This window comes from Mastomys coucha, unplaced genomic scaffold (genome assembly GCF_008632895.1).
Source record: "Mastomys coucha isolate ucsf_1 unplaced genomic scaffold, UCSF_Mcou_1 pScaffold22, whole genome shotgun sequence".
NCBI classification, from domain to species: domain Eukaryota; kingdom Metazoa; phylum Chordata; class Mammalia; order Rodentia; family Muridae; genus Mastomys; species Mastomys coucha.
In genome coordinates, this window is record NW_022196905.1 from 153,772,641 (window position 1) to 153,792,991 (window position 20,351).

The 20,351-nt window shown below is 47.0% G+C and overlaps 1 protein-coding gene across 8 annotated transcripts in view; it reads left to right on the forward strand.

Annotated features, from left to right (window-relative positions):
• The window catches only part of Myo16 (myosin XVI), a 509,596-nt gene that overhangs the window by 438,420 nt on the left and 50,825 nt on the right, over positions 1-20,351 (forward strand). For all 8 annotated transcript variants that reach the window (XM_031339016.1, XM_031339015.1, XM_031339017.1 and 5 more), the window contains 2 exons: positions 88-362; positions 7,037-8,374. In XM_031339016.1, the coding sequence (XP_031194876.1) occupies positions 88-362; positions 7,037-8,374 (1,613 nt within the window). The remainder of the gene's footprint in view (positions 1-87; positions 363-7,036; positions 8,375-20,351) is intronic.

Genomic DNA, 20,351 nt, shown 5'->3' on the forward strand with positions numbered 1-20,351 from the left:
GGGGAGGGGGGGGGACCCGGCTCATCACTGTCACCTGAATGACACACCTGGGCCTCTGTGCCTGTTTGTGTTTTATTTTCACTTAAGAGCCGAAGACCAAGGAGGATGCCGGCACATCCACTCCAACTCCAACTCCGTGCCAGTGCCCGTGGTGGTGGACAGCCTCACCCAGGCTCTCGCTGGACCGTCCACCCGGTCCCCATCACTGCACTCTGTGTTCAGCATGGATGACAGCACTGGCCTCCCATCACCACGGAAACAGCCTCCACCCAAACCAAAGAGAGACCCTAACACCCGGCTGAGTGCCTCCTATGAGGCTGTGAGTGCCTGCCTTTCAGCCGCCAAGGATGCAGCCAGTGAAGGTGAGCCAAAGAGGGATGGGGGGATGGGGGACACAAGTGAATGCTGCTCTCCTTGCTCACTCATGTGCTGGGTTCCGGTCTGGGAGTGTCCATGGCACCACTGTGGCCCTGATATAGTTTTTAATAGAAATAAATCCAATTGTTGGCTTGCTGGCAGCTTTTTAATCATTAAATTTAAATAATATTCAAATCCTTAAGCCTCTTAGGGGAAAGCTACTTATGTGTCAATTCCTTCACTCTGGGTCCCACCTCTGCATTGAATTAACAGCTTCAACGCCAAGACAGTTCTAGAAGTTGGTCACTATGCCATATAAATAATCACTAATTAGTTAAAAAGGTAAAAAATATTCACCAGGCTTTCCCGATCAATCATGATCTAATTAAAATTTAAGCCCACATTTTTTTTTTAACATGGTGAGTGAAATGACAGATGCTGAGGACCGTGGCCACCAAATTCAGTTTGTGTAATTGTTCAGACTAGATGGCAAAGGGCTCTGCTCTGAGGGGTCAAGAAATGGTTCTGCAGAAAGGGGAAATGGCAACTACTCTCCATCCGCTCTCAAAGATCCGTGCACTGTAAGTGCTCACCGCTGGCTGGTGCTACAACTGCAGACAGAAAGCAAGTACATCCGAACAGGACGTTTCCAAATGTGTCAGGTTACCGATAAGATGCGTGGACTGATCATACGGTGTGTGGCGACCACCGTGTACCTTAGTGCATGTGTCCTTCATGGGAACGCAAAGACCTTCCTCATGGGGAAGGGCAGGTAAGCAAAGGCACCTCGTGGTGGGTCTAGCCTCACACCACTGCTGTGGAAAGGCACCTCATGATGGGTCTAGCCTCACACCACTGCTGTGGAAAGGCACCTCATGATGGGTCTAGCCTCACACCACTGCTGCGGAGAGTTGTCAGCCATGTCATTGTGGAAGTGCGAGAAGATGCTAGCAAACGGCTGAGTAGATCCCACTGGAACACAATATCTGACGGTGTGATGTGGAGCTGAGTGATCTCAGTGGTTAAGTGAATTCAATGAAACAGAAATATAGCAAAACAACAATCTCAACTTAAAGGAAGAGCCAGGATTCTGATCCCTGACAGACGCCTAGAGCAGTGACAGCATCTGAGATCCCTCAGAGTCAGTCACACTCCTTAGGATCTTACTGTAACTTGATATGATTGGTTGATATCCATGGGAGGCCTGCCCTTTTCTGAAGAGAGGAGTGTGTGGGTGGGGAGCAGCAGAGGGGAGGTATGGGGGAGCAACCGGGGAGAGGAGGGAGTAGAGACTTAGGTTGGACACAAAAACTAAATTAATAATAATAATAATAATAATAATAATAATAATAATAAATAGAATAGAATGGAGCTAAGAGAAAGAAACAAAGGAAGAAACAAAGAAACAAAGAAAGAGCTAGGGAGATATCTTGAAAGTTAAGAGCACTGGCTATTCTTGCAAGGACCCAAGTTTGGTTCCCAGCACTCACATGATTGCTCACAATCATCTGTAACTCCATCCAGTTCCAGGGGATCTGATAGCCTCTGACCTGTGGATACCAGACATGCATGCGGTGTACATACAAACATGCAGGCAAACACACATATAAATAAAAATTAATCTTTTAGAGAAAGAATAAGATAAGGGGGCTGGAGAGATGCCTCAGCGGTCAAGAGCACTGGCTGCTCTTCCAGAGGTCCTGAGTTCAATTCCCAGTAACCACATGGTGGCTCACAACCATTTGTAATGGGATCCTATTCCCTCTTCTGGTGTGTCTGAAGACAGCTGCAGTGTACTCAAATACATAAAATAAATAAATCTAAAAAGGAAAAGTAAAATAAGAAAAGTTTTACAGAAATTTTGGCTCAAAAATAAAGGCTGCTGTTGTAGTGCACCAGTTGTATTTCCAAAACTTTTAGGAGATGGTGTTGGAGACACTCATGTGTCCTCTATGCATGCACAGTGTGGAGGTTCTGGTGCAAGATGTAAGAGGCCTGCACAAAGGAGAGCAGTAGAGACCAGAGGGCCATATCAAGGGTCTGCCGTCGATGTCCCCCAGATGCAGTAACTTAGAACACAGCCTGGCAGGAAGCTGGCTTGCTCTTCCACTGGGCCTGTGAGAATCAGCTTCCAGTCATCACAACACCCAAGACAATGAGGGGAGGGGAGGTGTGGGGAGGTCAGTGTGGTGGCATAGGGGGAGGATGGTCAGAGCAGTAGCACAGCGAGGTGCCAGTGCCACTGCTGGAGGGTCTCGACTTCAGATCTGTGGGAGGGGGGATCTCAGAGGAATGAGAGGAACAAGGAGAGAAGATGCTTAAACAATGTGGGTGATGAGTCAAGCATCTAACATTCAGAGAGGAGTGGCATGAGGAGGTGGCGCCTGGAGACTCAGAGGAGACCAAGATCTCCCAATATGAATGAGATTGAACACCACAATGCAGTGAAGTCATGCCCCATTTCTCTTTGCATCTGTTGAGCAGGCTCTATCATCTTCCTGCACAGGCCTCAGACTGTCTGTCTTGTGAGGCCCAATCCAAATTCCCCAAGTTCATGAATACACTAGGAGGTCATTGTCACATAGATACAAAGAAAAGGAAAATAGTGAGAATGCATGAGTACAGAATGGATCCATGCCCTGTGCTGGAGGCAGAAACAGATGAACAATAACACAAGAGGGGCTGGGTCCAAACACAACCACACAGGGAGATTTGGAAACCGAGGGCTCCTAAACCTATCCTCAGTCTCTGGTCTTCCTCTAACTGTCTTTAAATTCTTGCATGGACCATGTCTTACTTTTTGAGATAATAGGACCAGGTTATGTTGGGATGGGTGCCACCTTAGATGCCCCCAAAGGGAAGTATTTTATTGCGGAGATGTGCCTCTCCTCCCAGAGCTTAGGACATGTTGACTGTGGCTTCAGGGTGGTTCAGGTGGGAGTGGTATCTCCGAGCCTCTGAGACTGGAAATGCATCATGGCTTCTCCTGAGTTCTGTCAGACACGAAAGCTTGTCCCAGTGTTCCACCCCATGACCAAGGTTGTTTCGGGGCTTTGTTTCATTGGCATTGTCGAGGGCTTGTGACTATTTTATAGTACACTTGGAAACTAAAAAGGGAAACCTCTTGAAATAAGTAAACTTTAATTGTCCCTACTTCCCTACTAACAAATAAGCTGATCACATGCATACACCCCGAAATAGCCACAAGACCAAATTAGGTTTCAGTACTCTAACTGCGGCTTCCCTAATTTTAGCTCATGAAGAGTAAAGATTCCTAGTCCTGGCCCACAGAGACTCCAAATTAATATTCAGAGGGCACAGCAGGAAACTGTGCCCCCTGCAGAATCGCTGCCTCACTCCAGGCAAGGTGCCTGCTGGAGCTACACCTGCCGAAGCACTGTCTAGCTCCCGTGAGGAATGCGGTCTCGCTCCCATGACTCTTTCCCACGGTTAATCACTTGCTGAGCAGTTGGAAGAAAAGGGGTGGAGGTGCTTACTGACATAAAGGACCTTATTCTCAGTATTTCCCATCCTAACAACAGCTTGTGGCAAATCATCATGGCCCTGTGCAGGTAGGGAAACTGAGTCAGGGAGCAGGTTATGATGTTCCCTTGTCATTCAGTCACCCCACACACCCACACCCACCACACCCACCCTACCCATCCACCATCTCTGCTTTGCTCCAGCCAAGGAGACTCCAGAACCCCTTTTCTTAGCTGCCTCAAGTAACTGGCGCCTCATCATTGAATACAAAAGATTTTACCTCTGGAGCAAGCCTGGAGGGGAGCTATGTTGATTTTCTAGTGTTGCTTAGCAACCCACCCAAACAGTGATTTAAATAAGATGATGGCTGTTGCTCTGTCTCTCAAGCTCTGGGTCTCGAGAGATATGGATTGTCTGGTGGTTCCCACCCAAGGTCCCACATGAAGTCAGCTACAATGATGCAGAATCAGGTCACCAGGTCTGGTTCCTTAGTCATGTGATGCCTCCACATCCAAACGTTTCTGTATCGCTAGCTGGTCTCTGCTTTTGCTTAGGTGGTATGGAGACTTCTAGGGTTAACATAGAAAGTCACTGCTCCAATGCACTCATGAAGGAGAGGGGAAGCAGATGGCTAAGGGCCACCTTTTATGAACCACCCCCAGGAGGCATGAGGGTTGCTTCTGCCTCGACTGTCCACCAGGACAGTTCCAGCATCCTGTCCAGGTTTGGGAGAGGAGATGTACATTCAATCACTTGATAGGGCTGAAAATAAATCTGTGGCAAATGTTTTGGAGAATCCAATAGGCTTCAGTTCACTCTGAACAAAGCAATTCAATCTCTACTCATAGAGTCACCTAGGTGACAATAGGGCCACCTCGCGAGGCTCCCAAAGCCAAAGCCTCCTTTTCAAATCCCCCAACACCTGAGGTTTGGGCTAAAGTTCCTTAAATGGTGAAAGTTCCTGACTCCTTCAAGGTCATGGTTTTCTCCTTATGTTCACTTGAGTAAGGTTCATTAGACTTGTAATATAAAATGACAGTCCACGTCTGCTAGACAGACATGCTCCTGCCTGAAAGGGGACATGAGGTGACACTCAGGCTCTGTGCATGATATATAGAACAACAGTCAGCTAGTGTTGTAAGGACCTCTATGGGAATAGAGTCCTGCCCCTGATCATCATCTTCCCAGGCCAGTCTGAGGTTGGTGCTCTGGGGTCTTAGGTGCTCCCTTTGAATTACAATTATTCATCTTGACAGTGATGTAGCCTCATGGCTGATGCTCTCTCCACCTGTTCCCTGCACATGAAATTCTAGAAGCCAGAGTCTCTTCTTCAGGCACAGCTGCTGCCATTTTTCAGGGCATCTGAACAAAGTCCCTTCAGAAGTTGTGTGAGCTGCTTGTGAATCAATTCCTAACATATCTCATTAGTCAGTAACCATATACACAATTATGCATTGGATTTTCTTCACTGTCTGAGGCAATGCTTAGGCCGATGGCCTTGCTTCTTTGGATCTTCTTTGGAGAGATCAATGAGGAGCACCACAGGTCTTCCTGAAGTCCTAATGGACAGTGTTGTTGGTGAGTGCAGGGCTCCAACTTCAGAGCAGGTTCCATGGAGGTCCATGACCTTTCTCCATGTTAGAATAATATGCCACCTTCAAAGCATACTGAGAAGCACTGGTGGGTTCATAGATCAAGAAAACTCTGTTCCTCTATGGTAAAAAGTTCTTTGCCCCATCTCTTCACTGGCACATTAGAAGGACTCTAGAAGCAGCTATGTCCCCCTGCCATAACAAATCCTTAGCCAGGCCAGCTAGTTATCCACCCCCCCTTGCCTTCTGACTATAGCCCAAGGCCCTGCTCAGCTTTGTGTGGCTTCCTCTAGCTTCCACCCTGTATCTGCCCTGGCTCCTCTCAGAGCTTCCTCAGGGCCCTCAGGCTTCAGGTAAGGGTCACATCAACACTGACTTCCTAAAGTGAGGCCACTGTCACCATCAGAGCCACGAGTTCCAATATCTGCACAGGGTATCTGGGATTATATAACAAACTTTCCAGGAGGCAGTGACTTTGGATCCAAGGATGCTAGCAGCATTCTCTCATGGGTCTACAGTCTGACCAGTCATACTAAACAGTTCTCTGTACAGTGTGATCATGGCTATCTTTGAAGCTCAGGCCTTTAAAGGCAGGGCTCATACATTTCTGGATTGGACAGGAAAGTCTTTAGATCTTCTGACCTCAGTCTTTCACCTCCACAAGGCTTCTCTCCCCTTGAAGCATCTTCCTTCACATGGCATCTCTTTCCCTCCCTGAGGCCTCTTCACACATCCCATGGAGGGGCTTCTGTGAAGAGTCCACACTGCTCGGGTGAACTGTGGGTTCACTCAGAGTGGCTCCTGCTACAGTAAGAAGCAGCAGAAGCTACCCTGCCATGGCCCAGCCTCAGAAGGCAGGATGTCCTCAACACCACCCTGTCCAGCATCTCTCTCTGAGGCAGCCAGAGTCCCTCCCACTTGGAAGCCAGCTGGAAAAATGTCTTCCACTGGACGTCTGCTGCTGCAGGTGTCTGGGAAGCGGCTCTGCAGTGGCATTGATCCAACTGCCTTCCTAGGCAGTCTGAAGAAAGCTCAGGAGCTGCTGTGGGTCAGCCGTCTAGAGATTTGGGATGATGCATATGCACTAGGGAACTGGGAAGTTCACATTTCCTGTTTATAGTAGTTGTCTGTTGGTGGGAGGTCTTGTATGATGCCATCATACAACGATGGTCATGAAGGTAGAGAATCAATCATACTTTTAGCCATTTCTATTACGATGTGAGCACAGGCTGGAACACAGCGAAACACAACCACTAGCTGTTCTCTATCTCTGAAGGGATGGCTTACCTATGCCATGGGTATCCACATTGAGGCTGAGGATGGGCCAATTATCTTGCACAATTATAGTCTAAACCCCTACATATTTGCAAATATCCCAAACCCGCCAGACCCTGTCAACCCTTAGTGGTCTCAAACATCTAGGTCCCCCTCCAGACTCCTAGAAGGTAGAAGGAACAAAAGCCAGGAGTCTTTTCTGCTCAGAGGACTTAAGGGCTAGCTATGGCAAACAAAGGGATCCAGGGCAGGGTCACTCAACTCCATAAAGGCCTTGCTTCCCTGGGGCACACTGCTACTGACTATGGAATCTCTGTCTTCTGCCTTAGCTCTGACACGGCCCAGACCCCACAGCGATGATTATAGCACCATGAAGAAGATTCCCCCTCGGAAGCCAAAGAGAAGTCCCCACACGAAGCTCACGGGCTCTTACGAGGAGATCTGGGGACCACGGCCTTCTGGCATGATGGGCCAGGTGGGCAGGCATCAGGCCCAGGGGACACTAGGTGTGCAGTGGGCCAGGCCTGATTCAATGCCACAGTACACACCACAGCTGCCTCTGCACCTGCCATTGCCACAGAGTGACTATGACGATGATACTGAGCCTGTGTACATCGAGATGGTGGGGAACGCAGCCAGAGCAGGTGGATCTGAGACTGACAGCCCTGACCAGGGCGAGTCTGTGTATGAAGAGATGAAGTATGTCTTGCCTGAGGAGGGCAGTGGCCCAGGGATGCTCACCTTCCTGCCTGCCTCACCTCCTCTGTTTTTAGAGACTCGAAAAGCCATCATCTTGGAGGCTGCTGAGGGGAACTCCCAGCCCTTGAAGGATACGTGTGACATCCCCCCACCCTTCCCCAATCTGCTTCCCCATCGGCCACCACTCCTAGTCTTTCCTCCCACCCCAGTGACCTGCTCCCCAGCTTCTGATGAGTCCCCACTGACACCCTTAGAGGTGAAGAAACTGCCAGTCTTAGAGACCAACCTCAAGTACCCGGTGCAGTCGGAAGGCTCCAGTCCCTTGTCACCACAGTACTCAAAAGCACAGAAGGGGGACAATGACCAGCTGGCATCCCCTAGCTTTCCTGTGTTTAATGGGCCCAGCCGAATCTCACCACCTGCCACCCCACCCCCACCCCCAGGGCCACCTCCTGCACCCTGTGGGCCACCTCCTGCACCCTGTGGGCCACCTCCTGCACTCTGTGGGCCACCTCCTGCACCCTGTGGGCCACCTACTGCACCCTGTGGACCACTTCCCGCATCCTGTGGGGGGGCCTCTGCACCCTGTGGGGTGGTCCCTGCACCCTGTGGGGTGGTCCCTGCACCCTGCAGGCCACCCACACACTTCGCCTTCCCACCCGATTCTGTCTTGCTCACTGCAGCTAAAGCACTGACTAACTCTGACCTGCCCAGAACACAGCCAAAGCCCAGTTCCGCCCCAGCACTGGGTCCCTGCAGCTCCTTTGTCAAGGCTCCATATTCGCCTGGAAGGACAGCCAGAGCAGACCTCAGAAAGGCCTCATCCACCTTCTCCCCACCAAGCCCTTACAGCCCACCCAACAGCAGGCCGCTGTCCAGCCCTCTGGATGAGCTGGCCAGCCTCTTCAACTCGGGAAAGAGTGTGCTGCGAAGGTCTGCCGTGGGACGAAGGATCAGGGAGGCTGAAGGTAAGCAGAAACCCCGTGGGTTCCTGGTACATAGCATAAGCCACATCCCCTGTGCATGACCATTCAGAATAAGTGTTGATCAAAAATCTGGTTTCAGGTGGCCAGTAGTCATAAGGTTGGAACACTTTCTGTGACTTCTGAGTGACACACACTGACATGACTTGACAAATTAGTGCCTGAGCATATAAACTAGAGAAAAATTGAAATGCACCATCTTAGTTTTGTTGGTACTGCTGTTTTCCTGGGACACTTCCTGACAACTTGAACATGGTATCCTTCCTTGGTCTGATGTTGCTGATTTGTGTAACATAGTATCTTTTGCTGGTCCGATGTTGCTGATTTGTGTAACATAGTATCTTTTGCTGGTCCGATGTTGCTGATTTGTGTAACATAGTATCTTTTGCTGGTCTGATGTTGCTGACTTGTGTAACATAGTAGCCTTTGCTGGTCCAATGTTGATGATTTGTGTTTTTGCTATTATTTACCATCCATCCCCAGTATTGTTGTGTCCCACATGAGTATCATGCTAGGGCATAGTATCTGAGATTGTCATACGGTCCAGTTGCTCCTTTGTCTCTAACACCACTCACCTGAGTGTGGCCCTGGGTGGTTGTTTTCTTCCCTCACATAGCAACCCAAGGAAGAGCCAGGGCTGGTTCTGTTTTTGTTTTCTCAGTCACAGCTCAGCTGAAAGGAAAATCTGCAGTCTCTAACCATTCCAGTGAGCTGAGGGTTAGGCTGCTGCAGCTAGAAGCAGCTGCCAGCGGTAAGAAACACTCTTGTGTTCTGAAACGAGGAATGCAGCCAGCAACACCAGTCCATGAGAATGTTCTGACAGCCTCTGATGTGGAGCCCACCACATCTGCTTCATTCCTCTATGCTCCGTGTGCTGTACCTGCAGATCCAAAGCCATAGAGGAAATATATATATGCATATATTTCTATGCATATGTGCATATGCATATATATCATATTCTCTTGTGAAATATTTTCTCAATGCTCTTATTTTTTGAAGGAGAAATGAGGCATCTTGCTATTCCAAGGAGAAGCGTATCAGTCAGAAACCCCACACCCACTGAGGATAGAGGCACCTGGTACCTGAACCACTGTAGGCAGGAGGCATCGTCCTCCAGGGCGAGCACAGGAACTGACTATAGGAGTGGAACAGTGTTCTGTGCACTCATCAACTTGCTTGTTCTTCAAGGAGTAATACAGAAATATTCTAGCTCCCCTGGTTTGATGAAAGCAGGATCTTAAATAATAAAATTAGGGAAAACATGGAAAGGAATATGAAAAACATAGGCCAAAGCTTAGGACCTCTGACAAGGAGATGAATAACCACTTCCCAGCCATGCCTCAGTGTGCCTAATTATTTGTTTAACTAACAAGTTCTCCTTAATTATAGGCTATTAGTCAGTGAAAGTGTGCTGGTAAGGAGCAGCAAAATGCTGTAATTCTACAAGTTATGTTTTTTTCCAATCAACCAAAATGGACCCTAAAAAGGAGGCATTAAAGTTAAAAAAATATATACTATTTGAAGCCAAAACTAAAAGTGTATCAGAGTCCCATCAAATATGCCTTTCTATACGTCAGAACTGAATAGCTTCATCTGGATTCCTTTCTGTCAAAAAGTGGTGAAGTCCATATAAATCTAGAGAGAGTTTATCACTTAGAAACCTCAAAGAGGTTTCCAGCCTGGGGAGATGGCTCAACTGTTAAGGGTGCTTGTTGTTCTTCCAGGGGATGTGGGTTGTGTCCCAGCACCCACATCAAGAAGCTTCCAGCCACCTGTAACTCCATCACCAAGGCATCTAGAGTCCTCCTGTAGCCTCGGCAAGCACAGATGCACAGAGACACAAAGCTAAATAATAAAATAAATCTTTAAAAAACAAAGAGAAGCCTCAAGGCTGCCGAGCAGATGAGGGATGTCAGGAGGCCTCCAGGCATGGCCTATAAATCTGCTCCCCTCCCCCAGCTAAAAGGTTATAGCACATCTATGTCCCCACTTTGAGTTTTCACAAAATACATTCTAATCTGAAAAAAAGGAAAAGATGCTTTGAAGCATTTAGGACCACTTCCATAATACCAGAGATCTTAGTGATGTGAGCCTTGGCTGTTCCCACCCAGATGCAGCAGTTCCCAACACACACTTCGGGACTCCTCCCTAGCCTGTGAAGGAAATGGGTTTATACGCTTGTGTGACGTGCTCTCGTGAGATACAGCAGGGTGATCTCTGAGAATATGAAAGGGTTATGGTAAGCTATGGAAGGGAGGGATTTAATGCCCCTGCCGTGTGCTGGAGCGGCTTACATGATTATTAAGGCTTACAGGGTTTCAACCTCAGGAGAGTAAATCCACTTTCTACTAAAGGATCCCCAGGCTGCTATTCACAGCAAATCGTAGCTCAGGTTCTCCATCGTCTTCAGTTGAATCTTTATTTTGAAAGATATTTTTATACCTAAAGTCATCTAGTGTGTGGCGAATTCACCCTTCTGGCAGGCACCAGTGGTAGCTCCCATTGATGCCTGGATGGTCATGAAGTGTGGAGATTGGCATGCACATTTTGCAGAGTGGCTTGCAGTGTTTCGTTTGCTTTCTGGCGTGGTGACTTAGAGGGCACTAAGCTGTCAGTGAATTCCCTGCTGCAGGTATTTTGAACACAGATGTGTTATGCAATAGTAAGTGAGAAACTGTGTGCAGAAGCAAGGTCACCTCTCTGGTGTGTAATTCTATCCCACGTCTCTTCTGGAGACTTCATTAAAACAGTTCACTTTCTGTTTGTCTTTGAGACAGAGTCTCAATTTGTAGCCTAAGCTGACTTCCCACTTATGGCAATCCTCCTGCCTTAGCTTCCAGAGTGGTGGGATTTAACAGGCAGGAGTCACCATTCCAGGCTTTGGATTTTTGTTGTGAGCTAAATAATCATGTACATTCTAATAATACAGAAAACAGAGTTGGGCGGGGGCGGGGGGGAAGCACAGAGTCCTGACTGAAAAGATTAGCCATGCTGGGCTAACAGCAGTGAGCGCTTCAGACACCATTTTGGTTTTTTTTTTTTTTTTTTCCTAAGATTTTTTTTTGTATGAGTGCACTGTTGCTGTCTTCAGACACACCAGAAGAGGGCATTGGATCCCATTACAGATGGTTGTGAGCCACCAAGTGGTTGCTGGGAATTGAACTCAGGACCTCTGCAAGAGCAAGTCAGGGCTCTTAACCGCTGAGCCATCTCTCCAGCCCCTTCAGGTACCATTTTAACAGCCTGCTGCTCCCACACTCTATTCTGAGGTAACTACTACAAATATGCCCATAATACAGATGAGGAAACTAAGGTTCAGAGGAAAGATAAGCTTGCCTAGCGTTCCTCTGCTTTGGGGAGGCAAAGCCTGACAGGACAGTGGGTCTGTCTAGAACAGCTCTTTCCACAATTCTTCGCTTGATGCTGCCTGAAAAAAGATCAGGGCTAGAGGGGTTAAATACATATTTTATCACTGCCATGTGACAGTAACTGTCACAGAGATTGGGTGGAGAAAACTCAAGAATGTTGAACATGTACTTTTCGGATTACAGGTAAATAGTCCTATAAATTCTAGAAACAGATTAGACCATTTGGCCACTGAGGTGAAAAATGACCAGATAATTATTTACCTTTGCCTCATAAGAGCTAAAATTCCAGCTGATTGCCACACGGTTTTCTTCTGATGGTCCGAGGATCACCAATCATTTCTAGTGGCTTCCTTTGAAAATGTGAGCTCTCTTTTCAAATAGTGCAGGAGGCTTAGCCAGGACACGAGGAGGCGCTATTGCTCTGAGTGGCAGCTCAGGCCTCGCTTGTCTGAGGGACTCCGTACTCAAAGTCACTCACTCTTTCATACTGAAAGCTCAGTCTCACTCAGGAAGATGGAGGTGTCCATAAAATACAGCATGTGCTAGAAGTCTGGGGAGGAGTCTGGGGAGCCAGACTGAGTTAAGCCGAGTTTGATTCACACGTTATTCCCTTAGAACAAAACAAAAACACAAGGCTCATTTCCTGACTCCCTGACCCCATGAATCCAGAGCGCACAAGTTGTAAACAAGTCCTTGGAATGATTACAACAGAAGGCCATTATACAGTATGCCTTCCACACAGTAGGTGGGTTGCATCTTTATTTTATGGAAGTTTGACCGTAGAGCGGCCGAGATACACACAGAGGCTTAAACGGAGATGGAGGCATAGTTACACAGACCTTCCCTAGAGCCAGTGCCTGGTGGCATGTTCATTTAAGGCTTGCTTAATCCACGTGGAAATTAGCGTAAATTTCTAACATTCTACTTGATTGCATAAACACTTCAGATAAAGAATATTTTGAGTTTGGAAGTCTGTATTTTATAAATTGAGTCATATGGAATGGTGTTTTTATTTCTTAATATTGTTTGTTTTAGAAGGGCTTTAAAGTTGGCCTGTGGGAAATTTTGAATGTACCGGAGGGAATAGGTTATAAAGCGGACTCTCTGATCTGGGATGTTTTGTCTCTTCTTCCCATGCCACTCCCATCATTGGGGGAACTGGAAGTACATGCTGGGGGTCAATCTTTGTTAATATTTATAAATACCTCATGTTTATGTTCTTCAAAGGTATATTCTTAAATGTCCTTACCTCAGACAGAGCAGTCACTGTACCCGGTCTACACCTGTAAGGGTGCCCACTACTCACAGCAAGGCTGATTCTAGAAACAGGGTTTTACTGTTCATTTTATAAGCACAGCATTGGTCACGGCTTATATGCCACCAAAAATGCCAACAAGATCCCCCATTCACTTTTGGAGACACTTCCTGGAATAGATAGGTGGTATACACAGCCCTTCGTCTACTGGGGAACATGTGTATTTCTAAATATTACATCCAAACATTGTTAAATATGAAAGACTGAAGTTCAGAAAGAATTTTCATCTTGTCTTATGCAGTATCTTGAGTCAACATTATGAAAGTTTGACACTTCTGTGCCAGGTACAGTGCAAGTACTTGGACACTGCTTAGCAATGAGAAACAAGATGGCACCTGCTTCCTGACTTACTAGCAGGAATTGTTGTGTCCTCATTCATACTTCCAGTTTGCAAATGCCTACTCTCCACTAATAGTGTTTAAGGCGGAAATTCCAACATTCTTGTTTAATCTCTGATACATTCAGATGAGATGGCACCACATGAAATTAGTCTGCCTCATGCAAATCTTGACCTCAAATAATAGGAGGTATTTCCCTGGCCTCTTGCCCATGAATAGTTCTTGTGTAGTCTTGTCCACAGCTGCTCCAGATGCCGCCCTCTGTGGTGATGTACTTGAGTGTGTGCATGCTCCTGGATGCAGGTCGAAGGTAGCTCTAAGGCTCATGAATATTATCAAGGCTGTAGACAGCACACAGTTCACTGCTCTATAAGTCTCCTCCATGACCTACAGCCGATCCACAGCTTCCCCTCACAAAGAAGTTTCTCTCTTAGGTGGATAAAGCATTCCCTTGCATTCTGGAACCTCTAAGGAGCAGAAGGTACTCCCTTTCATTCTAGAACCATGTTATATCAATATTAAATTTTCCTCAGAGTCCAAATGAGGAAGTGAAGAAATGAAATAGGCATCCTCCGAGACAGCTGGTCGCCACTTACAACAAAGTTCTAAGAGGAACTAGGCAGCAGTTCTCTAGGCAGGCCTGTGGCTGTCCCCATGCCCACAGGCTCTGGTGTAGCTCATCTCTAACAAGATAACAAGCAGGAGTCCTTTCACTAACTTCTAGACTCCTCTGCAACAAGCAAAAGTGTCTGTGCTTGGGAGAGGTGGCTGCGAGGGTTTCTAATTCTTTAATGGCTAGAAAACTCAGACTTCAGTCAGTTGCACTAAGAATTATTCTTTGGCTTTTTATAAACTGATCAGTAGCCAAATTTACCCATGCAAAGGGCAGAGCTCTTTGTCCTCTATAATATTAGGAAAGACTTTTTCAATGCCTAGATGCTAGTTTTAGTTTGACATTTATCTCACAAATTACCATAGTTTCTCTCTCCAAATACCCAAGAATCCGTGTAAGCCAATTGTACAACCAGGCTTGTGAGGACTTGCAGAGTGAATTCCATTACAGTCACCCAGTAACTCAGACTGTAAGAACAGGGCTTGCTACTGGAAATCCCAAACAACAAATGGCTAAATCTCCACTTGCCTTTGCATTCTCCCAGGCTGTGTGGGATTCCCACTTCAGTGAGAGAAAGTGCAACAGAGTTTAAACGTGGGGCGGATCCATGGCTGGGTTCAAAGGGTCTTCAGAACCCCCTGGGTTCTTCATATGCACCTTGTTTGGGGTGGGGACATCAAAAATGTCATCTGATTATCACACAATAGCACTAGCCTGGGAGAAATGATGGCAAAGAACATCAGATGTATCCCCAAAGCACATTTCCAGTCAGGATGAGGAGCAGGTAGTTATCCCTATGACTTTCAGGAGTGCTAGGCCAGTCCTGACAGACAAGAAGAAAGGAAGAAAGGGATGGTGGTAGCTGAATTTTTCTTGATGCAGAGGGTTACCCAGAATTGCCATACAAAATAAATACACAGTGTGAGGTTTGTAAGCTCAGGAACCATGATCCTTTCTGAATATAACTTTGGATACCAGGAAAGAAAGAGGGGGTGGGGAGGGCAGAAGGAAGCTCTCACTGCTCAGGCTCAGAGCAGTGTTGGGCTTCTCTCTGGAAGCTACTTTTCAGCTTCCTGTTAAGGCCCTGATGCTTCCATGTCTCCCTCTATCCCTTAGAAATTAGCACAGCCATTAGAATCTCTCCCACAACCGAGTACGAAGCTCCCCAAGAGGAGAATGGCTGTCATGCTGCTATGGGCAGACTCTCACATAGTACGAACCCACAGATATACTGTGTGGCCTGCGGCAGCATTTGTCCATAAGCGTAGCTGCTGAGGTTTCCTGCAGCTCTCTCCTTGGCCAAGGTGCTCTAGCTCCTCTCCTTCATGAGTTAGAGAGGCAGGTGTCACCTCACTGTCTACTAAGGAGCAAGCTGAGGCTTTTGGGATTAAGAGATTTTCTCCATAATCATAAAATCTAAATCTGAGAGTCAGGAGTCAAACATACCTCCCATGATACTATTTTTAGTCTCTGAAAACAATTAACACTAAAATAGTGATTCGAAGGCTGCCTGAGAAAGTAGTTTCCTTCTGACCTTAAACACAGATGCATTACCCGGAGCAGATGTGGCAAACAGCAGGTAACACCTATACCTTATTGGCAGCATTCCCGAGAGATGTCAGGAACAGGCTCATGGTTGAGAATGTTCTCGATGCTGCTCCTCTTCTGTCTTAGTTAGGGTTTACTGCTGTGAACAGACACCATGACTAAGGCAAGTCTTATAAACGGCAACATTTAATTGGTATTACAGGTTCAGAGGTTCAGTCCATTATCCTCAAAGCAGGAACATGGCAATATCCTGGCAGGCATGGTACAGGCAGAGCTGAGAGTTCTACATCACCATCTGAAGGCAGCTAGCAGAGTACTGCTCCCAGGCAGCTAGGACAAGGCTATTAAAGGCCACACCTACTCCAACAAGGCCACACCTCCCAACAGTGCCACTCCCTGGGCCAAGCATATACAAACCATCATATCTTCCCTGTACGGCCCTGTCCCAAAGTCCACCATGTTGCAGTTGGACCCTGCCCAGAAGATGAGGCTAGGGCTGTCCACTGTATTCCAAGCTAGCCTCACTCCCCATGTCCCTTTGCACCCCTTCCTCACTCTGACTGGACACTGTTATGGTTTGGCAGAGAAGTCTTTGGATGTCAGGTTGACATGGAATTTCCATGGTGGATAATTCAGGTTGCTCATTTAACTAGATTGAGGAACACCTGGGGCAATAATGAAGTGTGCCTCCAGGGTCGCCTGTGAGGACGTTTCCAGAGATGACTGACTGCAGAAAAAAGCCCCCCTGAACGTGGGCAGCAACAGCCCGCAGGCCGGGGTTCCGGACTCAATAAAAGAAGAAAGAACCTGAGAGTCAGCCTTCCCCTCTCTCAGCTTCCTGAGGGACGGAGGTGTAAGAAAGCATCCCCCTGCCTTAGGAGACAGAGCTGGCCCACCACCATGCCTTCTCTGCTCTGTCAGACCAGATCCCCTGAACTTTGAAGTCAACATAAACTTTCCGTCTTCCCTTCAGTGACTTCTTGCCAGGTATTTGGTCACAACAAAGAAAGAAAAGCTAACAGAGGAGCTGAGTTCTTCTCACTAAAAGCAAAGCGTACTGGAGCCCCTTCATAGCATGCCCACAGGGAATTTTACATAAAAAGCAGTTGACATTTTTTTTTCCCCCACTGGATGGTTTTAGCTTCTTTGTCATAGATCAAGTGACCAAAGGTGTATGGATTCATTTCTGGGTCTTCAATTCTAATCCATTGATCTACCTGCCTGTCACTGTACCAATACCATGCAGTTTTTATTCCACTATTGCCCTGTAGTACAGCTTGAGGTCAGGGATGGTGATTCCCCCAGAAGTTCTCTTATTGTTGAGAATAGTTTTCACTATCCTGGTTTTTTTTTTTTTTGTTGTTGTTGTTCCAAATGAATTTGAGGATTGTTCTTTCTACCTCTGTGAAGAATTGAGTTGGAATTTCGATGAGGATTGCATGGAATCTGTAGATTGCTTTAGGTAAGCTAAACCACCAACCAAGGAGTACACATGGAGGGAGCCATGGCTCCAGCCACATGTGGAGTAGAGGATGGCCTTGTCTTCCATCACAGGGAGGGGAGGCCCTTGGTCCTGTGAAGGCTTGATGCCCCAGTGTAGGGGAATGATAGTATGGTGGGGCAGAAGTGGGTATGTGGATAGGAGAGCACCCTTGTGGAGCAGGGGGAGGGAGTGGGAAACTTGAGGGAGTGAGGGGTTCTTGGAGAGGAAACTGGAAAGGGGAATAACATTTGAAATGTAAATAAACAAAATAACCAATAATAGATAAATAAATAAATAAATAAATAAATAAGTAAATAAATAGACTCCAGGTAGCAATGAATGAGCAATGAGCCAGCCTTCAAGCATGTGCTGAGAAGTATCGTAAAGACCATGTAGATTGATGGACAGCGACCTTTAGCTGATCAGGACAGGAGAGACATGGCCCCAGTGCTCCCATATCATCTGTAGCACCAATCATTCTAGAAGAAGATGGATGGGACTTTGGTCTTTTCTAAATGTTGTAAACATTGGGATGAAGTTATCACTGATAGTCAGCCAAGTGAGAAACAAGACTAGATCAAGAGCTAACTTCACACCCATATTTGGCTCCTATGGGGGTCACTCATGAGAAAATGTTGAAGCCACCCCATTCCTGATGAAGGCATTTCCAGTTGATCTTGCTACTTTACGATTCTATGATACCTTGGAACAAAACCAAGCAGAAGGTTTCACACTTAAGCATTTAGTTCAGTGTGATTAAAGAAAGCACTTAGCTTTGAATTGTATGAATTATCTAGGGAAACTGCCTTCTCATCTGGTCTCTAAACCTACTGTAGCTAGCGTGTGAGGCAGACCAGAGCTATGCACCTGGTAAAAATAGGGCATTGTTTTTAAGATGAGCCAAAGGCAGCCAAGAAGCCGTTAGGCGTGGAATGCACTGTCAGCAGCAGAGTCTGGTACCAAAAACTCTGAAAACGACTCAGTAGCTTCAGAGACGGGCTGCCTTTCATAACCAGCAAAAAAAAAAAGAAAAAGAAAAAGGTTTATACTGTCAACTGTTAAAGCAAGCACCTATTGTGTATGGTGTGCCTCTTCTCTGGATTATAAATTAAAGTGCCATGGGAGGCTCACAAGAAAAGTCCGGTGCTCCATTCTGCAAGCCACTTAGCAATTCTTAAGCAGGAGAAAAAAGCCAGCCCACCACACACACACACACACACACACACACACACACACCATGATCTGCACTTCTCTGTGAATGTGTAGCACACTACCTGGTGTTTTATTCCTTTGGTGAGGAAATGGTCAGAAATGGTGTGCAGGACAATGCTACCACAAACAAAGCCGGGGAGACGGCTTAGCCGTGGCGGTGTTTGCTGGGAAAGTGTGGGGATGTCCTGTCTAGTTTCATGTCAACTTGACACAAGCTAGACTCATCTGAAGAGACGGAACCTCAGTTGAGAAAATGTTTCCATAAGATCCGGCTGTAGAGAATTCTCTTAGTGATTGAAGTGGAGGGGGTGGTGCCACTCACTATGGTGCCATCCCTGGGCTGGTGGTCCTGGGTTCCATAAGAAAGCAAGCTGAGCAAGCCATGAGGAAGCAAGGCAGTAAGCAGCACCCCTCCATGGCCTCTGCGTCAGCTCCTGCCCTGTGTGAGTCCCTGTCCTGGCTTCCTTTGATGAAGAACAGGGATATGGAAGTGTAAGCCAAATATATTCTTTCTTCCCCCACTTGCCTTTCGGCAATGGTGTTTCATGACAGCACTAGAAGCCCTAATTAAGACAGGGTCTAGGACCCTCATAACTCAAGTAATCCCTAGCAGGCATGGTGGCAGGCAAGGTTCACCTGAACCTTGAACCTCTGAAGGCAGGAATGGGGAACACTAGATAGAGCAAGCTGCCTAGCAATACTTGAGCTCTGGGCTTGACTGAGAGACCCTGTAACAGTGAATATAGTGGAAGAATGGTCAAAGGTGATTCCCAGCATCAACACAGGGCCTCCAGATGCAGGATCACACACATGCAAACATGAACACACACACACACACACACACCCCACTTCATCTAGCAAGGTTCCTTCTCCATCTCTCCCTCTCTAACTACACCATCGCCTGAGGCCTGGTGTTCAGACACATGAGCCTGTGGAGACAAGCCAATGCTCTAACTGGGTGTCCTTGTAGGCTCACATTTGCACGGCCCGATGACTCTTCCTCAGCTCCAGTGTTCAGGCCTCATCTCCTGCCACGCAGCATAAGCCTGGGTCTAATGGGGACACAGGATATGCACACAAGTCACCTGACTGAGAGTAGCCCTGCAATCCTCCTGGCAGTCCACACATCCCTCGGAGAAGTAACTGATGCCCAGTAGCAGATGCTATAGGGGGGAATGGCATCTCCCACACATTTTTTGAGAATTTGCTTTGTTCTTAGAATTTTGCTACCTCTCTATGTGTGTGTAGTAATAGAGTACCTGAGATTTAGAATAGATAAATCACCCCTAGTCCTCAGAGACAAGTTACCCACAGTTGCAGATCTACAGAGACTCCAGCTCAGTTTCTGCCACCAGCACACTGTCCACCTGCCCCCCGCCCCCCTGCCATATCCGCCTGCACCACGTGACCCCAGCACTAACAGAGATCTGCCCAGGTCTCTTACGTGCCACATCTGAACAGAGAGCCCCAATTAGTAGCACTAATTTCATTGCCTTGGTGAGGGTCCTCTGCTGTTCTCTCACCCAGGTTGAAGTCATTACTCTAATTTAGAGGTAAGGGAGGGAATGAGGGGAGGGCTTTGTGCTTGTACATGGTGTTGGGAAATCTTCAAACCATCTGCCTAGCCGTGCTCATTAGAAATCGTGCCAATCTGACCCGTCTGGGAATCAGAGTATATTTCCATGTCTGTGTGATTTAAGACATCTTAGGAGCCCTCAGCAACAACTTTGGAAAATGTGTTTCATTGCATGGCCTCAAGACACGTAGCTCCTTCTAGGACTTAAAAAAAAAAATTACAGGTTAACTTCAGGCAAAATAATAACTAAAAATCAAACTAGCTAATATATACAGTGAGGCTGTTTGCCTTAAGAGTTTTCATAGACTTAGAGAAACTGTGAAGAGGGATAAGTTTGATTTGTTCATTCAAGATACATGTGTGGCTCTCTTTGGTTCCAAAACACTGTCTAAGTTGCATGTATTTAATTTTTGGTCCTCTCTCCCTCTCTCTCTGTCTCTGTCTCTGTCTCTCTCTCTCTCTCTCTCTCTCTCTCTCTTTCTCTCTCTCTCTGTCTCTCTCTCTCTCTC